General features: G+C 39.5%; 1 protein-coding gene across 1 annotated transcript; it reads left to right on the forward strand.

Moving 5' to 3' along the window:
* Positions 1 to 566: 566 nt before the first annotated feature.
* On the forward strand, positions 567 to 23,593 carry PCGF6 (polycomb group ring finger 6). The gene is made up of 10 exons (XM_027738731.2): positions 567 to 1,229; positions 2,141 to 2,240; positions 3,528 to 3,624; positions 4,174 to 4,229; positions 4,974 to 5,033; positions 5,637 to 5,745; positions 8,352 to 8,379; positions 9,946 to 10,044; positions 14,799 to 14,885; positions 20,677 to 23,593. The coding sequence occupies exons 1-10, from the start codon at positions 927 to 929 to the stop codon at positions 20,725 to 20,727; spliced, it is 990 nt and encodes a 329-aa protein (XP_027594532.1). The 5' UTR covers positions 567 to 926; the 3' UTR covers positions 20,728 to 23,593.
* Positions 23,594 to 24,223: the final 630 nt, after the last annotated feature.

Raw genomic sequence — 24,223 nt, forward strand, 5'->3', positions numbered from 1 at the left:
TGCTTCGGGCACGCGACGGCTTCGTTTTGCGACGCTGGCGGGAGCGCTTTCCGGCTGTGAGGGGCGGCGGGAGCAGGTTTGTGAGGGGGTTTCACGGGGCTCCTTGGAGGGTACCGAGGATGGCCTTGGGACTGTGTGCCCTCTGGGGCCTTAGCGGCCGTGCTCCGAATTAGGTTAATTAGGGCTGGGCCTCTCGGTTTTTCATGTATTTCTAATACTGCTTCTTTTATTCGTGTTTGTTAAACAGAAGTTCTTTTGTACTCGTGGAAAGGGTGAGAGAGCAGGGGGTGTTCGGGCTGGAAAAGGCTCCGAGGAGACCTTAGACCACCTTCCAGTGCCTAAAGGGGCTACAAGAGAGCTGGAAAGTGACTTCTTACAAGGGCGCATAGTGACAGGACAAGGGAGAATGGCTTTAGACTGACAGAGGGCAGGTTTAAATTAGATATTGGGAAGAAATTCTTCCCTGTGAGGATGGTAAGGAACAGGAACAGGTTGCTCAGAGAAGCTGTGGCTGCCCCATCCCTGGAAGTGTTGAAGGCCAGGTTGGATGGGGCTTTGAGCAGCCTGGTCTAGTGAATGGTGTCCCTGCCCATGGCAGAGGGTTGGAACTGGGTGATCTTTAAGGTCCCTTCCATTTCATTATGTTACAGAATTAAAACCTTATTTCGAATGAAACTGGTATCTTGTGATTGGCGTTATTTTCTGACAAATTAAACGTGTGCCATCGCTTCACTAGAGAGTCACTTGAAAAAAACTTAAGAAAAAGAACCCTCGGGCTATAAAAACTGCAGACCAGTTGTGACTCAGCGCATGCGTGGTGGCTCTGCCCGTGTCCGCTCTGACTACATTTCCCAGCGTGCCCCGCGGTGTCCCCGCGCATGCTCCCGGCACCACGGAGAGACCCGCGGTGATCGCGGTCCGTGGACATGGAGGAGGGCGCTGGGAGGGGGGTCTCGGGGCCGTCGGGCGCTGATGGAGCGGGAGCGGGAGCGGGAGCAGGAGCAGGCCCGGCCCCGGCCGATGAGGACCGGGACATGGAGGGGGCCCCCAGCTGCTCGGGGTCGCGCTCCGTCCCTTTCGAGTTCCAGCGGAGCCGCTCGGAGTCCACCGGCGATGAGGACGACGACGACGACGAAGACGACGACGAGGAGGAAGAGGAGCTGGAGGGGGACGCCGGGGCTCGGTTCGGGACGGATGACGGGGAGCACGACTCGGGCGACGACCGGGAGGTAAAAGGGGCGGGAGGGTTCCCGGGGCTCTCCAGGCCCCGCTCCCGACGTGCCCCGCGTGTGGGAATGGGGCGTTTTAATGTTTGTTTTATTGTTACTCGAGTTCACTTTGTCCGTCTCATTCCAAAGAAGCCCTTACAAACTCTCGCCGTGGCTGAGAGGGTGGTAGGCGGTTGCACGTGGGCGAATGAATGGTGGTGTTGAGGGAAAGAAAGCCCTTCAGTCGGCTTTCAGACGAGAGCGAACGGGACGTAAAAACCTAATGTGTTACCTTCTTCACACGCATCTCAGATCGTTGCTATTGAAAAACTTGTTCTTTTTTTGAGATAGTGTTGTTCAGACAGGAAAGTTGTTGTGGAACTACTTGTGTGCTTTCCCGATAAGCGTATTTTCGTGAACAGAATTCAGAGCAGTGAAGTTTCATTCTTTGCTTCAATATGTGTTTGTATAATCCCTAACTGTGTGTAGAAACAAGAGATGGCTGTCCCTTGTGATATAAACTCGTTATATATCTTGATTGTGGGCCCCAAAACGCCTGATGAGCATTTTCAAATGATATTGTTTGCTACCCCTGTCCACTTCAACCTTGCTGACTATTTGATATTTTTTAAAAGAGTTTATGCAAAAGAACTTTTCTCAAAATGATTGTTTAAAGTTTGCTTTTTAGATATGATTCATGAAACCAGTTGGATTGCCACTCTCCAAAAGGTCAATTTAGAAGACTAGGTGAAAGTCTTTAGAAAAGATCTGTATATGAGGAGTGATTGACCTCTTAGGAAAAGCCATTCCTCTAGCCTGTTGATCCCAGGTTTTTTCATGGTTTAAGGCTACGGTATATTGGAAGTTGCAATCAGGAAATTTCAGGGCTTAGCCTGTGTATTCAAACTCTTACAAACTGTCTTTGTTTGTAGCGTATGATAAACCTCACAGAGTTGACCCCTTATATCCTGTGTTCCATCTGCAAAGGTTACTTTATTGATGCTACAACTATTACAGAATGTCTGCACACCTGTAAGTATCAGTGTTATCTGTTTAAGAGTTTAGTTGCAAATTCAAACAAAATCAGTGTTGAGATGTTCTGGGTTCACAAAAATAATTGTTTGAAGTGAATGTGTGTTGTGTTTATTCTGTTCCGTAAGGGACATATATTTGTGCATACTTAAAGCATCAAAAAATCATGAAATCACTCAATCACCAAGTCTGCTTTCCAAGTTAAGAGGGAAAACGATGTAAGAAAAGAAAAAGCCCAAATAAGACAAAAATAGAGTTACACTTTCTTAATTACTTTTTTTAAGTAGGCTCCAGGAATTTGAGTATATAACTGAGAAAAGAAAGTTAAGTGGCTCTGCTTATAGTGGACTAAAGAGTTTCCTAAACTGTTGTTGATGTGAATTCACAAAGTTCCATAAGCACCTGTGTGGAAGTACCAGTTCAGATACAGAAATTGTGGACTGCACCCATGGGAAAGTTTGTCTATAATCTCATGAATAGAAATAGATGGGTAATAAAAAAAAATTATTTCGATGTGCTTGTCTCATTCTTCTTCCCCTCAGTCCTAGTGCTAACAGCTTTTCCCTTGGTAACAGAACTATTTTCTCTTAAAGCTAATAAAACCCTTTCTGTGAAGCTGATTTTCAGCTACACCCATGTTCCTACCTGAATCCGAGAATCCTGGCTTCCTAGACCTCCCAGCCACTCACAATACGAAGAGGGAAAACTCTTTTTCATTTTTTTTTTCCCCTTTTTGGGGGCACTGCTGACTAGTTTGTTATATAGCTGATGGTGTTCAGCACAGTTTGTAATTTAGAAAAAAGCACAACTGTTAGTAAGGACGACATAATGTTGCAAGTGCAGCTGTGGTGGTCTCATAGAAGTTTCCTGGTAAATGTTGTGGAAAAGTTTGTTGTATTCAGGCTTGTAGGGAGCTGATTTGATAGTAGGTTATATATTCTAGATATTTTCTCTTGTTAGCTTTCCTTCCAAGTTTTCTAAGTACATGTAAAACAGAATGAAAATGGCAGTTATGATTTCTTACTTTGTTTCTACTGAAACTGTTTTAGGATATTTTTCAGCAGTCAGTATTCTGTTGTCTTAGTTCTACTCATGTTCTAGATAACACTGTTGCAACATTGAACACCCACCTTTGCATCAGTTGAATTAGGAGTGTTCGATGACTTACTTCATTTTGCCTCTTGACAAATTTTATTTGGGAGGTCTGGGTGTAATTGTTCCTCTTGCCTGAACAGATGGCACTGTATAATGGACATGTGACTCCCACGGGGTTTCTTTTCTTTACAGTTTGTAAAAGCTGCATCGTGAGACACTTCTACTATAGCAACAGATGTCCAAAATGCAATATTGTTGTACATCAGACACAGCCCCTTTATAATATCAGGTAATAAGTTTATGCCATTTTTTATAGATTTGCTGCTTGCTTTTAAATGTTTTGGTTTGCAGACTTGTAGTGCTTTCCTATTTCAAATGAAGGAACAGCTGCAAGAAACACATTGTGTTCTTTGTTTACATAAGTTTCATCTCAATAGTTAAGATAAAAACCCCTCAATATACTGTTTTATCTAGTTTGTATCCATTTCTAGGGTTTATTACCTTCTACCCTGGTTATTTTTATGTGTTTACTCAATGTTGGAGGTGATATGAGCTGCATCATACAAAGATAAAGCTTTGTTGGGATGGTATACTTATTAACTGAAAATTGAGTTTTAACTTCTTGAGCTGTTCACGAAGGGTGGTGCTTTGAACTTTACATGACTTCTGTTGGAGCTCTGCTGTCAGGATGTGTATTTTGAAAGATGTGGAGTTGCTGCTCCACATGCTCCTTTATGTACATCATGTTTCAACAGTGTATTTTGCATCTTTGTTACAATAAAATGAAACCCTTTCATGTTGCACCAAAGACTTTCTTTTCTTTTTTTCTGTTTCGTAGACTGGACCGGCAACTGCAAGACATAGTCTATAAATTAGTTGTCAATCTTGAGGAAAGTAAGTCCCTTTCTTTATTGCCATATAGAAATTGAAAAGACTGAACAGGAAACAGAGTAATTAAAAGCTCTGTTTCTACTCTGGACTCTTTAAAATAGTTTTGTAATGTTTGGTTATAAACCTTAATGAATTAACCGTGATTGCTGTCATGTTTCTGCCTGCTAAGTGCTATTAAGGGTAGCAATGTGTACCCTATCTTGTGAAACACAGGTGTCACTGTATTCAGGTAAACATCCAGGCAATATTTCATAGTCGTGCCTCTTATTTTTGTAGAAGTATACCATATTCTGTGTAACAAGCTCACTTGACTTGGTTGAAATAAGTTGCTAAGACTGATTCTCTCAAATTCTTTTAGTTTTTCTTCTTTTCTGCCATATTTATTTGTCTGATTTTTAAATGTGTTCACTGTCTCATTTACTTTCAACTTTGGGAGCCAACAATCTAGTGGATATGTATGGACTATAAAAAGTATAAAAAACAGTCATGGACGCAGAAGGGTGCTGTTTTTTGCAGCTATCTCAGTATGATTTATGGCAAATTTCTCTGATTTCTTCCCAGTTTTTACTAACAAAATCTTATTCTGAGTATCTTAAGTGTCTCAACCTCATATGGAATACTAGTGATGGTGAAGGTCTGTAGGAAATTTGAGAATTTTTACTGTTCTGACCACTGGAATTTACATGGATATTTTCAGCATCTGAAATAACATTTCAATCTGTGTATCGTGGCTTTTCTTTTTTTCAGGAGAGAAAAAACAAATGCATGACTTCTATAAAGAAAGAGGATTAGAAGTGCCCAAACCAGGTGAGCTGTAATCACTTTAGGGGGCACTGTTGGGGAAGTACTTACTATATAATTTATTCATAAGGCCTTAAAATATTAGCTCAGAACTGACAGAGATGTGTGTATTGGAAATTTGGAATTCTTGGTTATCTGACTACTATAACTTGTCACAAATCTCAGATTACGAAAATAGATGGAATTGGCAACACTTAAACCCAGATAAGGGTTGGATTGTTTTAGCTATGTATTTTGCCTACGACCGGGAAATGCATGTTATATTGTGCATTAATTTTATTTTCTGGACCTTAATAAATAATAGACATTACAAAGAAGTAAAAATAAGAACTTCAAAGTCTGCTCACAGATTAGGGCTTATTCTAATTATTTTGTGTTTTACTATCAAACAAACAGCTCTTAGGAGAAGGGCCTTGCTGGAAGTACTAAAATGCTGGTTCAAATACACAGCATACAATGTAGGAAGACCTGATTTAGTAATAAAAAACAGGATAAATTATATGGGCTTTTTTTCCTGATGAGTTCTTCTGTTTTGCTTGGTGCATATTAGCATCTTATGCTGTTTTTATTTCAAATTGTCTTTGCATTTTGGCTTTTTGAATATTTTAGCTGTCCCACAGCCAGTTCCAACGAGCAGAGGAAGACCTCGTAAGGTTCTAGGCTCAGTGTTCCGGATTCCACCGGAACTTGACATCTCCATACTTCTGGAGTTTATTGGGTGAGTTGTGGGCAAATGGAAGAGCAGCTGGCTGACACGAAGGTGCTGCTTGTGTGTGTTGGACCATTAACTGGCCCTTGGTTTTCATTAAATGTGCATTTCTTCATCTCAAATAGCAGTGGGGAGTTGGTTTTAACTTGCAGTGCAATAGTGACAGCCAATCATAGCTAGATAATGCAAATAATTAAATGCTTAAGATGTGTCTTTCTAAAAAATAGCTTCCCAGAAAGTGTAGTTTTAAAACTTACATGCGTTTTGGTTTTGACAAGGTAGCACAGTCTCAGGAAACTGAACGGTGGAATCCCTGTCTGTTCCAGTCCCCTCATCCCTGTAGGTGGCAGTACTGTTAATGCTGGCTGTCCTTGGATTGGCTTGTGGGAAGTGTAACTCTTACCTCTATCCAGATTGTGCCTCCTTTTGGCCTGAATTTGTCTGAACAAAACATTGAGATCTCCAATACATAATCATAACAAACTATTACACAAATGACATAAAATTAAGCCCTCGGAAACTCAGAAGTTCTATTGGCAAAGCATATCTTGATTCAGCCTCACTCTTTGTAGACATCTTTTTATATGTTATGTCCAGTTTCTCCACTGTGTGTCGCTTTATTCAGAGTACAGAACAAATTTTCTTCATGGGTAAATTTTAGTAAGGTAGGTGGTGGCGTGTGGTTTTCTGTTTTGTTGGCTTTATTTTTGTGTTGCCCATCGTGTGTCTTCTTTATTTCTTTAAATGGATGAGGAGTGGGACTGCAGGAAGAAAAGGGAAGGTCTTAAAGTTGAACCTCTAGGGAACAAAAGAATATCCTTGTGTGTTAAAGTTTTGACTCCAGGCTCTCAACTCCATTACATAGGTTTACTGGCACAAATCAGTCATCTGATAGCTCAAGCTGGTACCTCACTAGAGGGACCACAACAAAAGAAATCCCTGGGCAACTACACTCTTATGACCTAAACTCCCCATCCCTCATGGAAGTCCAGAACAATAGTGATTTTAGGGTCTGGGATCTTCTCATTCTTCTTTGGTTCACTGTTTCATTATCCAGTGCTTGCTGTGAGATCATCTTCACATCCTCTTTAGTCTGTTTTGGTCAGGTCCATGTTGTAATATGGTTGTTACTGTTCATATACGACAATATATGGGCTGTCCACTCCTGCTGTTATTTTTTAAATAGTATTTAAGGTGCTAGCTTTGTCTGTTCTAACTCTTGTTAATGTTCAGGTTGTTAGCTGCAGGTTTTGCTGTAACCCATCTTTGATTTATGCAACAGAGCCGTGTAGTTCAAGTAGAGTTCAACTTGCGGCCTAACAAACAATCCTTGCTACTAATGTCAGGCAAGCACTCAGCTGCTTTCAAATAATATAAATTTCTTGACACTGTGAATCCATATACCTGACTTAATTTCAGTTCATTTTCTCATGCCTGCCTTGCAGCTGAATGCTTACAAGCACAGCTGACAGCAGTGGGAGTCATTACTAAAACTATCGAGTGTTCTGCTGGCAAAACCAATCTTGGTTATGAGGGATTGATAAAGCAAACTTGGAATAGCCAGAAGAAATTGTTACTTTGAAATTCTCTATTGTGTGTTTAGAGTATATAATCTAGTCACCTGTGGCTGTGGAACTGTATCAAATAAAATGACAGCTGTAGTGAAAAAGCTTTTCTATGTTTCTTAGCTCATGATAGCTTTACTTAACTCTGATATCTGGTATATATTTAGAGGTGGAGATGCTCAATTACGGTAACTTGAAGTGCTGTGCTAATGTGTGGTCTGCACATTTATTTGTTATACCAAATGGTCAGTTGATTTACAGTGATGTTTGATTTTTGCCTTCTCCAGTGCAATGAAATACTTCATTTTTTCCTCTCTCATGTGTACTTGCTAATGCAGTGCAAGAATAATAAAATGTCATGGATTGGGTTTAATTAAGGGACAAATTTATATGTTGCACTACAAGAGGAAGGTGTGGAGTATGGATGGTCAGTGGTAGGTCACAGGCTCCAGATGTGCAAATCAGTGAACCTTGGTGGAAGCCAGCTGGGAATTTGGTCATTTGCCATCTTTGTGTGTATTTCACATTCCAGAGAAATGCTGCTTTTCTGAGTCCCGAGATAACATTAATATTGTCATATAAATAGTCTGGAAGGCCAGCAACTGGCTCAGGGAGCCCCTTAGGTGTTTGTGTGTGTTCTATGAGTAACTTCTTAGGTACTGTCTGCTGAAGTTCCAAATATCAAGGACCTTGAAGTATGAATATTTAAGCAGCATTAATATTGCAACCAACTCCTATGAAAATTAATGTTGTGTTTAAAAATGGCTGTAGGCTGTGTTGGTTTTTACTCCCATTTCATGTAGACAAACCTTAAAGTCATAAATAGTTGAATTCACAAGAAAAAATTGAGCAGAAAAATAAGGGATAGGAGAAAAAGATGTATAAATTTAGTCTAATATTATTTCATGTATTAGAGCCTGAACTGGGAAAATAAGCTTGATATGCAAGACTCATAAATCGATAAGTCTCTGTTATAAAGAGCTTGAGGATATTATTAACTGTTAGCTTTAGCAATATTGACTGTGTTTACTCTTGATTTTTTTTTTCCAGAGCTAACGAAGGCACAGGGAATTTTAAGGTACAGATGTGATTTGAATTTTTCTTTTATGGTTTATTTCAGAAATAAGTATACCCTGAATGTATTTAATTTAGTTTGGTTTTCTTACACTGAATGCATCCTGAACTTTCATCAGCATAGTAATAACCAATATTGGATTGCAGTGTGTATTTTCAAATCTATTGTTATATACCATCATGCCTATCTAGCATTTTTTCTTCTTTTTACCCTTACATTTCACAGTATATTTTTCATGTTCTTGCCCTTATATCACTTCCTACCCTTTCTGTCTCACATTTGCCCTCCTTTCTGCTTTGTTGTTTGTCCTGTTTGTTTTGGGCTACACAAAACAGGGCAGTTGTGACGCCCCACCCTTAAGGGAAATTCCCTCACAAGAACTAGATGTAGAACTTAATATATATATATAAGGGATATGATAGATATATATCATATCCCTTTATATATATATATATAAGGGATATGATATATAGATATATAGATATATAGATATATAAGGAGTTATACTTAATATATAAGGGATTTCAACTGTCCTTTTTGTAAGTGGGGATGGGGGAGTAGAGAACGGGTTACCAGGTCCATGGCCATAAACTGATTTATGCATGCAGCAAGCCTAAATTCAGCATCCTCGAGCTTGCAGCAGCAGGGTCCCCAGATCAGGTCTGACTGTAATTTCTAGCTCCTGCACATGAATAAATCAAACTATTGTTCCCAAAGCAGAGTTATCATGGATACTTATTTAAATGCATGATTGAATTCAAGGTTAGTCCATGACCCTCAGCTCGTTCTTTTATTTTGAAAGAATACGACGAACCTGGGTAGTAAATCACATCTGTTCAGAAGTCAACATAAAAATCCAATCAATTGACACAAAAAGTAATCCATTTATCACACTGAATGCAGTCATCTGCTCTGCCTTTGTGCCTTTTCGTGTAGTCATCCATATCACCAGTCAGCTGTTTAAAATTTAATCCATAGAATGGAAGCCTATTAAAATTTTTGAGTCTGACATAATGAATGTCTTCTTGTTGCAGTCCTGTCTGTGAAAGTATTTAGGAAAAAGCAAAAAGATTTAAGACTAGTCTTGCCCTTGTTTTCTGCATAATAGTATATTTTAATTGATTCTGGAATTTCATGGGCTATTAAGCATGAGCCATACTACTTCTAGAATGCTAAAGGACTTAAGCTCCTTGCATCATAAAATGATGGGGTTTAAGTATCTGTGTTTAGTATACAAGCCTGATTTGGAGAAAATATGGAAACATTAGGAAATTTTCTTGTGCTTCAGATGAGTAAATCCTTGTAGGGGGAGAAGTTCTTAAAATAAAATAGGACTGAAGTCAGTCGCTGGTTATTTTTTAAATGTTTTAAACAGAAGGAAGTTTGAATACAGAGTCTTAATACATATTTATTTCTTTCCCTATGAGGTAATCTGCTAGTAGATCAGAGAAAGGTCCAAAAATTTAAGCTCTCTCCCTTTGTTATTGGACGGTCACTTGGGTTTGGAGTTTACAAGGGATGAGGGCTGAAAATGTACATTGTCTTAAAATCTTTACTTATTCTTTGCAGCCTTTGGAAAAGAAGTTTGTGCGTGTTTCTGGGGAGGCAACAATTGGACATGTGGAGAAATTCCTCAGAAGAAAAATGGATCTGGACCCTGCTTGTCAGGTATGCACTTGCAGTGGCACTTACAAGTTCCCTGTGATCAGTGTAATGCCTCTGCTTTGGGCAGACATTACCATTGTTCTTTAGATTCTAGAAGTAATGTTAGATTAATGCAGTAAGGATTAAAAAACTAATTGTTTGAAATGTTGTGATCTGCAAGGAGCAGCTCTCCTAGCTCATTCGCAACCTCTTTAAATTTTCATAATACTTTATTAATTGGATAGAGTTTTTAAAGTGCCATTTAAGATTTCAGCTGATGAAATTCAAAACTAAGAGATACTGCTGTTTCAAAGGTAAAACGGGACAGGAAAGTGTGAGAATGTGGGAGTATATGAAGGCAGGAGCTGAATAACAATAAAATTTAACTGAATACAAACAAGGGCTAAGAAAGAATGATGGATGTGTTGAAATGAAAGGTGCGAATGCAAATATAGACACTTCCCTCCAAATAAGAATTCAAAGGAGCAAAAGAATTTAGCTTCGTATTTCTCAACCATTTTGAGAGGAACTGCATGTCAAAACCAGTTTTTCAGTTCTTCAGTGTATTTCAGCAACCATTCTGTTGAGAAAATGTGGGAGTTCTGTAAGGTGTAAATAATTCTTAAAGCTGTCAATTATTGGAAAATCAAGCTGATACTGCTGTGAATAGGCAAATGGTGGAACTTAAATGCTGTTTTTGGAGTTAAGGCTGTTTTCACACAGCAGTAAGTGTCTGAGACAATACAGCATGGCTGTGTGCCTCAGTAATGAGTGTTTATTCATGCTGCTTACCTTTTAGTGGTGACAAAGCAAATCAGATATAAATTATTCATCGTGCTGAGGAAGTAATGTATTTTCATTTGCTGGTTTCCTCTCAGTGGGAGTTTCTAGCTTTCAGGTGGTGATGACTTGATATTCTGAACAAATAAAAGTATCCTCAACATGAGGCTAGAGAAGCTTTTTGCATTGAGTTGTGGTTTATTTGAGGGGAATGAATTGTTTTGTTTGGATTTTCTAAGTAGGACACCAGAATCTCAGTTTTCAGGAATACTGAGCAGCTGTCATGGAAACTGCAGGTATTCATTTTTCAAAATTAAGCTGGGACCATGTGTAGTGGTCTTTCAGATTTTGCAATCTTGAGATCATCTAACAGAGCTAACTTGAGCGGTTTTCCCCCATTAGTTACTTTCTACTTGGACTTTGCCAGATATGATCCCCTATTAGTGGGCAAATGTTTTACTCATTCCCTGTTAGAGCTGATTCAGTGACCAAGGGATAGGTGTGTTACCCGTTCTCCTGAACTGCTGACCTTGCTCGGGCCTCTTCGGCTTAATTTGTTCGTGTGCAATGTTAGCCAATGCTCGCCTTTCTTCATTGACCTGCACCAGATTGAGGTTAATGAAATTGTACAATAAGCCAGCTGACTCATGTGTGACAGTATATGTAAAAGCAATTTTGAAGCCACTGCCTTTGTTCTTTTTTTTCCTAGTCTGAGGCTTCAAATTATTTTCAAATTTCTGTATTTGAGTTTGCAAATGGAATATGATTCAAATTTCCTAGTTTATCTGAAGGTTAAGGCTTCATTTTTATCTACTTCTTGAGCTGGTAATTTATTCTTTCTGATGCTTTGTTTTGATCTCTGTGCTTTGGGCAATGATTAATTTTCTGTATATGTTTATGTATACTTCTAATTACACGGTCTTTCTTGAATATTCTTGCTGGAATTTGTTAGGAGAGGGTGAAAATAATTTTTGAGAAACTGGAATCGCTGTTAATAGCTGAGTAGGTAACATTACATATGAGCTAAATACAGGCTATGGTGTTTGGAACCATTAGATTCTTGTCTTCAACATCTGATGCAGAAGTTTTCTTTACAGTGTGATTTCCTTTGAGGTCATCCTGCAGCAGCAGTATCCCTTCTTGGTATTCATTCTGTAAGGATGAGAGCGATTGCTGAAAGACTTGTGGCTTGGCTGGTCCAAATACATTAACGTAGTTTGTGGAATAGAAGTGTTCCATTACCAGATGTGCATTCCTGAAAGTGTGTGTGTGAACTGCAGCCTAGGGGAAGATTGGAAGAAAGGAAGTCTGTGCTCATAGAGTGTAGCTGTTGATGCAGTTTCTTTATGCCAGTCTTAAACCCTGGAATAGAGGTATCTGGTACCTTTTGAAAAGTAAATAGCAGCTAGAGGAAATGGGAAGCTTTGACAGCTTTTTGAATAACTAGCCCAAATTCTCATGTCAATCTCTAAAACTGTGTTTTCCTTGCCCTTCCCTGGATAGTATGGGTTGGCATAGAAACTATTGATTGAAGTCTACTGTTTTCTGGGCCAAATTTTCCCTTGGGATGAAGCTTATATGCAGTGTCCCTTACATGAACTTTTTCTATTTTTATTTCTGTCTTACTTAGTGATTATGAATTTATAAATGTCTGTTATCGTGGCTTTCAGAGAAATAGCTCTTATAGCAGATAAGCCACCTAAAGAAAAGAAATGGCATAATAGAAAGCCTACTTTATTTTAGTAAGAATTGTAACAAGTAACTGAGTATTCAGCATCTACACCTTCATGCTTCTTTTCAGCAAAGGGTCAAGCTACATTTATTACTCACAAGCAATCAGTACCAGCTGATTTCAATTATACCAAATTTTAGTAAATCTATAGTACTCATTGCCTCTTTTGCAGTGCAATGTATTAATTCCTAAACAAGGATTCCTCTGAAACACATTCCACAACTCATTTCCACACTGAACTGGGATTTTTTTTAAGTATATATTTCATTCTTTTGTCCTTACAGAATGAATTCTGGCATAACAATTAGCAGGCAGAATTTCAGGCTTTGTTGCTGGAATTAGACAATTAGGCATTTGGTATTCAGAGCATTCTAGTACAATAAATGTGAAAAACTCTTCTCAATTTATTATTAGACACTGGCTCTTTAATGACTATCACTTGAAACTGGAGCAGCAGGTACAACAATGGGATACTTTCAAACAAGCATTCTAATTTTGTTTTGAGAGATTGTCAGCAGCTGCGACTGTGTCTGTTTGCATCTTATATTGGTCAAACAGATTAGATTTTCTGTTTCTCTAGAATATATAAAATATGTATGTATATATGTTTCAATGGGACCAGGATTGAGTTTTTAGTGCCTTATAGTATAAAAATAAGCTTATAAAACAAAAGTAATTAAACTCATGTATCACTGAAAAGCAAAGCAGACATGTCTGTCTTCCTGCAGTAATAACTGTAGAGGCTGAAATGCATGGAAAATAGGAGAAATAACTAGCCAGTTTTCAAAAAGAAAAGAAATATATGTCTTTCAGGTGCCATGTTAAATACATCACATGTTGATGTTAAATATATGCATTTGCGTGTATATGGATCAGTATTTAATCTTACATCCAGATTAGTTTTTACTTGCTGGTTTACTTCTAGAAGCTAAAAGCAGAAATAATGCTAAGCAGTTTACATCTTCTGCACGTAAACAATCAACCTAACTTGAAGAGAATGTTCTACATCGTCCTCATAGGATACAGATGGTGAAGTAAATTATCCCCTTTTGAGCCTCTGAGGAGTAGAATTCCTGTGTTCCTGAGTCTCAGAACAATGTGGTCTGCCAGCATGAGGCATAAATCTTGCCAAATCTCTTCATGAAGAACAAGAGAGATATAGTGGGTCAGCACACAGAAGAATATAAATCCAGGGGAATTGAATAGCTGCAGCACAGAGTGCATCCTGTCCTGGAAAGTGGCCGTGTAAGAGAATACGTCATGATATTGCAGTGTGCTCCCCGACTGCTGCAGGGGCAGAGCTGAGACAATTTCCTTGCAGAAAGCTGTGGGACAGCTCAGTGTCAATGCTCTTAACTTCAATTTTAAGGTTTTTTCAAGTCACAAACGAGAGCACTCTCACTTCCATATCTAGAAATTGCTCATAAGGAAAATTTAAGCATGCTGCAGTTGAGAGAGAAACAGTGCTGTGTTAGCTGCTCTAATTTAGAATGTTAAAGACTGGATTTGCGTTGCACAGTAAATTCATATAACTTTATAAAGAAGCCTATTTTTTATAATAGTTAAGGCAAGGAATTCAGAATACCTCGCTATGGGGTTTTTTTCCCACAAAATTACTGGTTTTGTGGGCAGTTACTTAAAAAAAGTACCTCGTCTGAAATTGCATACAGCATTAACACAGTTTAGCTGCAGAAGAGGACAATGCATAGAAGTGCTGAGTATGTCCTGCAGTTGTATCCCAGAAATACTGACTGGGTGCATGTTAAAGGAGGACTGTGTGATGTACCAGCTGACAGGGGCATGCAGTGAGATTAAAACACTTCTTCCAAACACTCCTCAAGTGAATTTAGTCACATGTTTTCTCACTCAAGGTAGGAGTGAGGCTCACAACTGTCTTTTGCCACTGATGTGACAAATGATTCCGGATGTTTTTGGCATCACTGTAATACATGATCTAAATTCCCGTTAAATTCATCACAGCTATTACTAAAGAGCTTCTTTCAGTGGGTGCACCAAATTGTGAGTGGAAAAATAAACTGTCCACTCTGTTCCAGCAGTGAGCCCCAAGTCAGGGCCATGGGGTGAGAGGCATTAGGGCAGTGCAGTAGTGCTGTGCATGCTAAATACGTTTGGACAATAAAGGTAAAGATGACTCGAGTGTCTAACATGCTAGAATTGAACTCTGCTAATCAAATTAAAAGGCCTTGGGTATGGTTTTGCTACTACAAAGGTAGTTGAACTTGACCATGTTTGTGTTCTTTCACAGGTGGACATAATATGTGGTGATCACCTGCTGGAGCACTACCAGACACTGAGGGAAATTCGTCAAGTCATAGGAGAGAGCGCAGTGCAGGTACGTGTGGCAGCTGGGGCTTTGTTCCAGGTTTTCTCTTTTAAAATAAAAGATTGGTTCTTTCTTAAGCTATCAGGAAGCACCAGCTTGTCTGAAGAAGTTGCTCAGAACATCTTTCCAGCTTATGCAAAATGTTGTTTATCTTTTAAGTAGAGTTGAGAAGTGTACCATGTGCTGACAGTGTTCTTGACCATTTTCATGATGTTCTGGATATGAGGTTTTTGTGTTGGGTTTTGTTTGGGGTTTGGTTTTTTTTTTCCCCCAAAACAAAAAAGGGATATATTATATCAGCCATTCTTTCAGTTACCGTGGCTTGTTTTTCCTCCCTGGTAATTGCATCTCTGCAAGAAATTGGAGGACAAATCCTAAGTAAGGCTATCCTTGTGACTGAGTAAGGAGGATAAACTTGCTCATAAAAACACAAACCAAAGATGGAGGGTAGTGAATGCAGTTAATAGGCTTGATGCATATTGTACTGGTTCTGCTCACAGCATGGCCAACTATTCCTTGTTGGTAACTTACTATCCTTAATGCTGCTGGCTTTACAAATAAGAAAGCGTTTGGTTTTAATTCTTTGTGAACCTTTTCAAGCATCTTTATAATGGGAAGGATCACACCAGTTTACAAGTGCTGCAAAAACAATGAAGTAGTCTGCATAGTGCCTGGTAGAATAGAGATGTAAAATCATGATATGGTAAACTGTATATTAATATAAACTTTGAAGTTTGAGAAGGTAATGTTTAATCTAATACAGTGGGGAAAATAGGATTTAGATTGGTGTTTTATTTGGAAGCCAATCTAAGCAGATAGTAGAAGGTCTGAAATAGTTGCAGAATCGTTTCTCTTCACTTCTTTGTGCACACACATGCACAAACTTTTACATTTAAATTTCCTGCTGAGCCCTCTCATGCTACAGGGAGGCTTCTGTGTCAGGGCCAAGAAGTGGAAAGCTGATTTTGAGATATCTTGGACTTTGCATCACCTGTACCTGATTTGAGTCTCTAGGAGGAATCCCACAGTCAAGGCAGAGGTATTTGGCTTGTAGTTTTGGCAGACATTAAGTCTCTGAAGCTTGTGCTGTTTCTGCAGTCAAAGTGAATATATGCCATACTTGATGTTTTAGCTGTTTATATGTGAAGAAAAATGAAAATGTAACCTAACCCACTTTGAGGAGCAGAGGATAGAAACTGTGAGGAAGCAGGTACTGGTAACAAGCTTGTTTCTAACATAATATGTTCATTTTAAGTAAATTCAGCAGTCAGCATATAATGCTGGAAGTGCCATCTACTAAAAGCTTCAGTAAATGGCACGGGGATTATATGTCACAGGGATATAGTCACATATATGCTTTTTTAACTTGATCTTAGCATGAAAGCCTTTAATGTATGGAAAATACTCTTGGGGAAGCACTTTAAGGAATACTGCCTGAGTTTCATTTCTTGTCAGAAATGGATCTGCCTAGTTGAAGTTTAGTGTCTTTCATTTGTTGTCAGAAGTGGGTCTGCCTGATTGATGTTTAGTGATGAGGTACCAGTCAGCAGCTCCACAAAGAGAACAGTTGTCTTGGGATACATTTTGCAGTGAGGTTTCAAGTCTCATTTATTACAAAATCAGTATGCTAGCAGTTAATTCCCTCAAGACTGCTCTATTGGACAAATAAACAAAAAATATCTTTGCTTTTTTTGAAGTCCTGTGCTTTCATAGTCACTCCCGACAGGAAACTTGAAAGATCAGGTTCATCCTTAATTTTTCTTCATTTTGTTAGAAAATCTCTTAGGATACCAAATAGTTACAGTAGGAACGTTGCAAATAAACCACAGTTGCTTCTTTTTTCATATTGAAATAATTGTGACATTTTCATGTTCTTTAGTCTAACATTATATTATCTTTTAGAAATCATGAGGATGCATTTCTAGGATGAAATAAACCTTGGAAAATATTTTTAGATAATTATCCAGGAAAAAAAATAAACTGATAGGTCAAGTCTAAAAATAATGAGTGTTTATTTTTCACCAGGACCTGAAATTCAATAAGAGGCACAGTTGTCCTGGCCAGTGAGACATCTACAGAGGAATATTTGATGAATTTTACATTAAGCTCCAAGGGCATCTTGTGCCTCTGTAACTTTCCAGCCTTTCCAAATTAGTATTGGAGCTTGGAACGTCCCTAACAGCTCTCACCGGGATGCTGAGACACTCTTCAAAACTGCTCTTGTCATTTGCCAGTTTCTGATGTTCATTATAGATGCTTCATGCTAAGAAAATAGCTTCAGTAGCTACTTCTGCAACACAAAGTCATTTAAGGGAATAAACACTGGGCTTTTGTTTAGATGACTACAGCCACTGTTAGAGGGGGAAAAAAAACCTGCTGTTTTTCACTTGCTAGTTCATTCGTGTCAGCAGTTATTCTTTTTGCTGGGGAAAGTGATTTTAAAAATGCAGATAAATGTCTTTTTCCCAAAGACATTAATTTTAATGTGCATTCTTTGGTAGCATTTGCAATGCAGCATAACATATGTTTGTGTGATTTATTCTTGTGGACCATAATCACTGTGACTTTTTATTTTTAGTGTCTTTTACTCCTCCTGAATTGTTCTTAAATGCTCAGATTGTGAGCATAGTCTTGTGAAGATTTTGGGTCCTGTATTTGGTTTTTTTCCTGCTGACTGGCACTGTGTAGTGGTGCTGTAGAGCCTCAGTAAATTAAAGTCTCCTCTAGGTACAACTAGTAGGATTTTAGCTGTTCTGAATATGTATGTGCCTGTCCAGCAAGTGTGGGAAGATCAAGTGTGATCTGATGATCACAGAGTCAGTATTCCTGACTCTGGCCCCATTGTAATCTACTCAGGTTGTTTTAATTGAAGTAAATAAGCAACTAATTTTAGTGGTTGAATGTAAGCATGTTAGTTTCTGAGTAGTTGATAGAAGGCTAAAAAAGAATCAGCAATAAATCTTGTTTAATCTTGTAGATCTCAAGATGTTTTGACACTTAAGAAATTGGGTGGTTGGTTGAATCTTCCTAATTAGCTGGAAGTAGGCTTTCTAGCTCTGTTTAGGGCAAAAACATTAAAAAAATTGCTGCACAGAATTTATATAAAAAGAAACGACTTTGTTTTATTTTTAAAACAGTGTTGAACTTGTGGAATATACTGCAAGGAGTGATCAAAGACACAGAAAATTTTAAAGGCTGAATTTTGTTACCAAGCATTGAGATCTGTAATTAAGAGTTTGATCAAGTAGCCGAGGAAGGAAGCTTATTATTAACTTTATGGGAATATAATTTCTTCTCTGTGTTACCTTCCTCCCCTCTGCTGCACAAATGCAACATGATCCAAGCTGCTGGTTATTTTCATTTGTCTGAAACTGGGCCTTCTCAGAGTTCTGCATCACTGATGGATATAATGAGCTCACACATGGGAAAAGCTAAAAGGAGTGCCTTCCGTGATGTCCTTGGCCCTTGGCACAGAGGTTTGGCAGATTCTAATGGTTTCTTTGTAGCTCTCACCTTTTTGTAACCCAATGCTATTGCGCTATTTTTTTGGTCTCCTGAGCTAGGCAGCAAGAGCTGTGCTCTAATTTAATTACTGTGACCTTCTAGCACACATTTACTACGGAAGTGTTTTACTCTTTGCTGTGGGATTATTGAACTTGGAAAGTGGGGCACTTTTTTTTTGCTGCTGCTCTTATAACATCAGAGGGGGTGTATACTCTGATGTTTCAGTCTGTCAGTTCAACTCTATAGTTGGGTGTAACAGGTTGGATCCTTTTAAATTTTTTTAGGTCAGGGTCACAAATGTGTGGCAAAGAACACTGGAGAGCTTTGTGTTTCTTTTGAGCCTGAGTTAAACTGACTTGAGATTTGTAATAAGCAGTGAGAGCACATTCTCTGTTTGGGCTTCCTTTTAAGAACAGTGTCTAGAGAAAGACATGTAGAAATGTGTAATACTTTAGAAGTGAATAATTCCAGAGTAAGAAGTGCCAGTACTGGGGTAACTCTCAGTTTTGCTTTATGCCAAAGGAATTGCAGTGGGTTTGGCCTTTGGTTTACCAGGGATATTTCCTGTGTAAATAGATAATTTCTTTAAATGTCCTACTGTTAAATGTACCATTTGAAAACCCATTCATCAAAGAATACATTGTAGCATTTTCTTCTTTTATAAATATTTCTTTAAGAAACTGCCATAGAGGAAGAACTGATTTTGACAACAGTTCTCCAAAAAACGAAGCTTGAAAATGTCTTTATTTTCTCTGTTGAAGTAGCTAATGGGCACAAGGAGTAGCTTTGTGAAGGTGTAACAACGTCCTGTGTACCAAGAGGTTCCTAAATAACCTCATGGGACCTGTTCCGCATAACAAGAAGTGAGAACAATCATGATTCTTTCTTCATTTTGCAACGTAGCCATCCCACTTTAACTCACTTCTTCAGTGTCTAGTATAAAGTTCCTGTATCCTTCTGTATCGTTTTAGGAGTTAGCAATCTATTCCTGGTTAATAACAGGATGAGAAGATGAAGGAAAGTTAGTCAGTTGGCACTGATAACACAGGAATGCATTTGGGGGGTTTAGTTGCTGACCATTGAAGCTGAGGTTCATTGACATCTACACTACACTAGGCCTCATTTGTCATCATAAGCAGCCATGAAACAAAGTGAAGTGCATGACACTCATGGAGGAACATGCTCTGGAGCTGTCGGTGATCAATTGCTTAATCTTAAATTTAATCCAATACAAAATGGCTCAAAGATTATTTTTTTATGAATAGTTGAGGCTGCACAAACTAGGCAAAACCATTTTTACACAGATAACAAATTATGGTTTAAATATATATATATATATATTCTTCCAAAACACTGTGTTCAGACTAAAACAGCACTTTCTCCTGTTACTGTATGATAATACAGGACCTGTAAAGCGATGGCAGTCTTGTTACTTTTTTTGGGTAATTAACTTTTTCATTAAAGATTATTTTTAATATGCTGATATACCCTCTCACACAGAACTGTGTAACTTCTCTGGAACATGTTGTCTTACATCCTGTATGTTAGTAGATAAAAACATCGGAAGCAAAATATAGTAGATAATACTGTGTCAGTTATGATTAATGTAGTTCTCTCTTCAAAAGAAAACTTTTTTTAAGGTCTGTCCATGTAAAGAGGTCTAATGCAATAAGTCAGATTCCCATTGAAGGCAGACTAAGTGCTAGGCCTTTCACCAGCTGCGTGTGAATTAAGTGGCATTAGTAAAGCTAATGGGTCAGAAGTGTCCTGTTTCCCAGGTGAAAGGTTTTTTTTATTATGTGGAGCAGTCTATGAAGAGGAGAAACATAACTTAATAAACTAATGGTTTGTCATTTGGAGTGTTTTTAATCCAATGTGTTTATTACTTAATAAATGTATATAGTAGTAGACTCTTTTACTGCAACTTCTGGCAGCACCTTCTAGAACTACTTAATGGATTACTTTTTCTGCCCCACAGTATCATGTGGAAAGCAGCATGACTTGTAAGCAAGAGCCTATTGCATGGAGATATTTCAATTATAACTTTAAAATAAAATCAAAGTACCAGATTCTACTTTCTTTTAACACCTTTCTCCATCTCAAGGAGGAAAGGGCAACGTAATTATTTGCCTTCGTATTTCAAAACTTGCATTCTCCATGTGGAAGGGACACTGTATAAAATGGTGAGATTGTGCCTGGGGTCCTGCCATGCAGTGACTGTTGTGCCAGGTGGTGATGGAAATGCCTCACAGAAAAGGTGAAGTAGGATGATACAGTTTCTTTCTCTTCTCTATAGGATGGTTTGCTTGTACTGCACTATGGCCTGGTGGTATCTCCGCTAACTTAAAGATTGCTGGAATATTACAAGGCAAAAGAATCCGAAGAGTCATGGCGCTTCTTCACTGCTGTTTCTCACCAAAGAAGCCATCGTATTTCCTGTGGCAGGAAGCAAGTTAAAGGAACTACCACTAACTGCTGTGTGATCGTAGTGTAACATCTGACTTCACCACTGTAAAAAATTGCAGCTTCTGTAAGTACAGCTGTAGATGTTGGTATGCTTCATGTTACAAATTACTGTCTTCAAATTTCACTCAGCTCAGGGAATTTAAATGCTCAGAGTAGCTGCATTATTTTTACTTTCGAAAAACCACAAGATTTCACAGGGTTAACAGCCTTTTTTTCCTCTAAGCTCTGAGATATCTCTTGCTTTCTAAGTGTCTAGCTAGAACAGTGCTCTCAGGGATGATCTTCAGTGAGCAGTATAATGTATTTTTGGGAGGAGACAGTGAGTTGCCTAAAAAAATGTGTACTGTGATCATCTGTCTTCATATGTGATTTGGGGGTAGGAAGGAAACTAGAAATGCAGACCAAAATAGGTAGAAAACGATGCAGCATAAGCATTGGGTTTTTTGAGAAGTAGCATTAAATTTAGTTGTTTTTCTTGAAGAAAGACAATTTTGTTTGCACTGGAAGTATATTTGCTGGTAGTTTGGCTTATACCAAATGGTGGATCATGCATCTCTAGTCTTAATGGAGATGGGCTGGCTGTAAGCTGGTTAAACTATGCATGAAAAAAAAAGTAGCACCTCTTTCTATCTGCTTGCTGTATATAAAGTGATCACTGTCGGCGTGATTCTGCTATCATGAATCTGTCAACTGGCTTGACTGTCAGGAGCATAAATCCATTCACTTTAGCACATACCTCTCTAGCAGCTGTGAAAATGGTTGCTTTTTCCACTCTTTTTAATGTGTTTTAGTGCATCGCAGTGGAGACCAGGGTTGAGTAATGTAATACTTGCCTGTTACTACCAGATTTGCAGAGGATTTTAGGTAACTTTAACATATTAAAATACTATGGTTTGTGACAACTCTAATACTTCAAATTTTCTTCTGTTTAAGATTTCCATATTTTCTTGTGCAGCACTAAGGACCAGAGTGCTCTGTGTGTTATGGTCTTGCTGGTCATTGGTGTGGGGATCCATGAAAGCTATCAGGAGGCACCAGGCTTCCTCCCTTCCCTATAGTCAGTGTAGGGAAAAGGAGTCTCAAACCTCCATTGCAGTGGAGAAGCAGGTGGACTCAGAGCCCTGCAAGGCAGTTAGTCAAGGGTCTGTTGAAGATGAAGGCTGGAAGCAGGTCACTGCACCAACCAGGAGGAAGGTTGTTCCTCCTTCTGAAAACTTAACAAATAGGACTGACACCTTCTACAACAGCTATGAGGCCCTGGAACTAGAAGACCAGACAGCTGATGCAGTGGGCGAAGGTCCTTCTGGGACTGAAGGGTCCCCTAAACCAACACCACCTGTACCCCACATCACAACCACCTCTGTTAAGAGGAAAAGAAGGGTAGTTGGTGGTTGTAATGAGAGACTCCCTTCTAAGAGGAACAGAGGGCCTGATACAGACAGGACCCAACTCACAGGGTAGTCTGCTGTCTCCCAGGAGCTCAGATGGGACAACACTGGAAAACTCTCCAGTCTAGCAAGGCCCTCTGATTACTGCCCGCTACTGGTTGCTAAGCCAGCAGCAACAAAATAACAAAGAGAAGTCTGAGGGCAATCAAAAGAGACTTCAGGGCCTTGGGGCAATTGGTAGCAGGATCAGGAGCACAGGTAATAATTTCCTCAATCCTTCCAGTAACAAAAAATAATCCTGAGAGGAATAGGTAAATCTATCATGTCAACATGTGGCTCAGAGTCTGGTATAAGCAGAAAAATTTGTGGTTTTTTGACCATAGGATAATCTATTCAACTCCTAGTCTACTAGGTGTTGAATAGATTACACCTGATGGGATGCACCTTTCTCAGGGGGGAAAAAGAGTTCTAATACAGGAGCTGGTGGGGCTTGTTGATAGAGCTTTAAGCTGGATTGGAAGGGGGAAAGGGGCAAAACCAGGCTTACTAGTAATGAGCAAGGGATGGTGTGCAAAACTCGAGGAAGGGAACACTAATGGAATCCCTCAATCTGCCTCACGAGTTATTTGGTACAATGTACCACACTTGAAATGTTTCTGTACCAGTGCACACAGCACAAGGAACAAACAAGAGGAGCTCAAAGCTTTGGCCCAGTCCCAGAGATCTGATATCAATGGCATAAGTGAAACCTGGTGGGATGAGTTCTGTGACTGGAGTGCCCTCTGGGATCGTTACAGGCTTTTTGAGGGAACAGGCAGAGCAGAAGAGGCAAGGAGTATCCCTGCATCCTTTCCATAGCTGTATGTGAAGGGTTAAAATGTATGGAGCTCACAGTTGGCAATGGCACAGTTTAGAGCCTCTGGGTAATAATCAAGGGGCAAACAAATAATGCAGATGTCACAGTGGAAGTCTACTGTAGACCTCTCAGCCAGGACAGTGACACTGACAAATTATTCTTTGAGAAATTAAGGGACAATTCCAAGGCAACTGCCCATGTCTTTATGGGGGACTTCAGCTTGCCAGAAATCAACTGAGAGCATCACACAGCTGGTACAACCCGGGCCAGAAGATTCTTAAAAAAACTGGATGACAGCTTTATGGAACAGGTCCTAAGGGAGCCAACTTGGAAAGATGCCCTCCTTGATCTGCTGCTTGTCAACAGAGTGGATCTCATGAGCAAAGTGGAGATCAGTGGCCATCTTGGCCACAGCAACCATGAAGGGATCAAGTTTAAAATCTCTGTTGACAGGAGGAAAAGTGCCAGCAAAACTTCAACTCTGGACATGGGGAGAGCAGACTTCAGGCTGCTCAGGGAACTAGTAAGTAAAGTCCCCTGGGAAAATGTTTTTGCAGATGCTGGGATCCATCAGTGCTGGTCTCAAAGGAACACTAACTAAGTTTGCTGACAACACTAAACTGGGAGGAGCTGTTGACTCCCTTGAGGGCAGAGAGGCCTTGCAGAGAGACCTTGACAAATTAGAGAGATGGGCAATCACCAGCTGTATGAAGTTTCTCAAGGACAAATGGAGATTCTGCACCTGGGATGGGACAACCCTGGCTGTGTGTATGGACTGGGGAATGAGAGTCTGGAGAGCAGTGCTGCAGAAAGGGACCTGGGGATCCTGATTGATGGCAACTTGAATATGAGTCAGCAGTGCCCTGGCAGACAGGAGGGCCAACTGTGTCCGGGGGGGCATCAGGCAAAGTGTCGCCAGCTGGTCGAGGGAAGGGATTGTCTCGCTCTGCTCTGCACTGGGGCAGCCTCACCTTGAATATTGTGTGCAGTTTTGGGCACCACAGTATAAAAAAGACATTAAGCTATTAGAGTGTCCAAAGGAGGGTCACAAGGATGGTGAAGGATCTGGAGGGGAAGCTGTACGAGGAGCAGCTGAGGTCACTTGGTTTGTTCAGCCTGAAGAAGAGGAGACT

This window comes from Pipra filicauda, unplaced genomic scaffold (assembly GCF_003945595.2).
Source record: "Pipra filicauda isolate LSUMZ 115617 unplaced genomic scaffold, ASM394559v2 scaffold85_size2586006_pilon, whole genome shotgun sequence".
NCBI lineage: Eukaryota > Metazoa > Chordata > Aves > Passeriformes > Pipridae > Pipra > Pipra filicauda.

Bases quoted from the DNA above. Each gene is read 5' to 3' on its own strand.
- PCGF6 (XM_027738731.2), top strand. From the start codon at position 927: ATGGAGGAGGGCGCTGGGAGGGGGGTCTCGGGGCCGTCGGGCGCTGAT. The intron at 5,746-8,351 runs GTGAGTTGTGGG...TTTTTTTTCCAG, and splicing joins ATACTTCTGGAGTTTATTGG to AGCTAACGAAGGCACAGGGA. The intron at 10,045-14,798 runs GTATGCACTTGC...GTTCTTTCACAG, and splicing joins ATCTGGACCCTGCTTGTCAG to GTGGACATAATATGTGGTGA.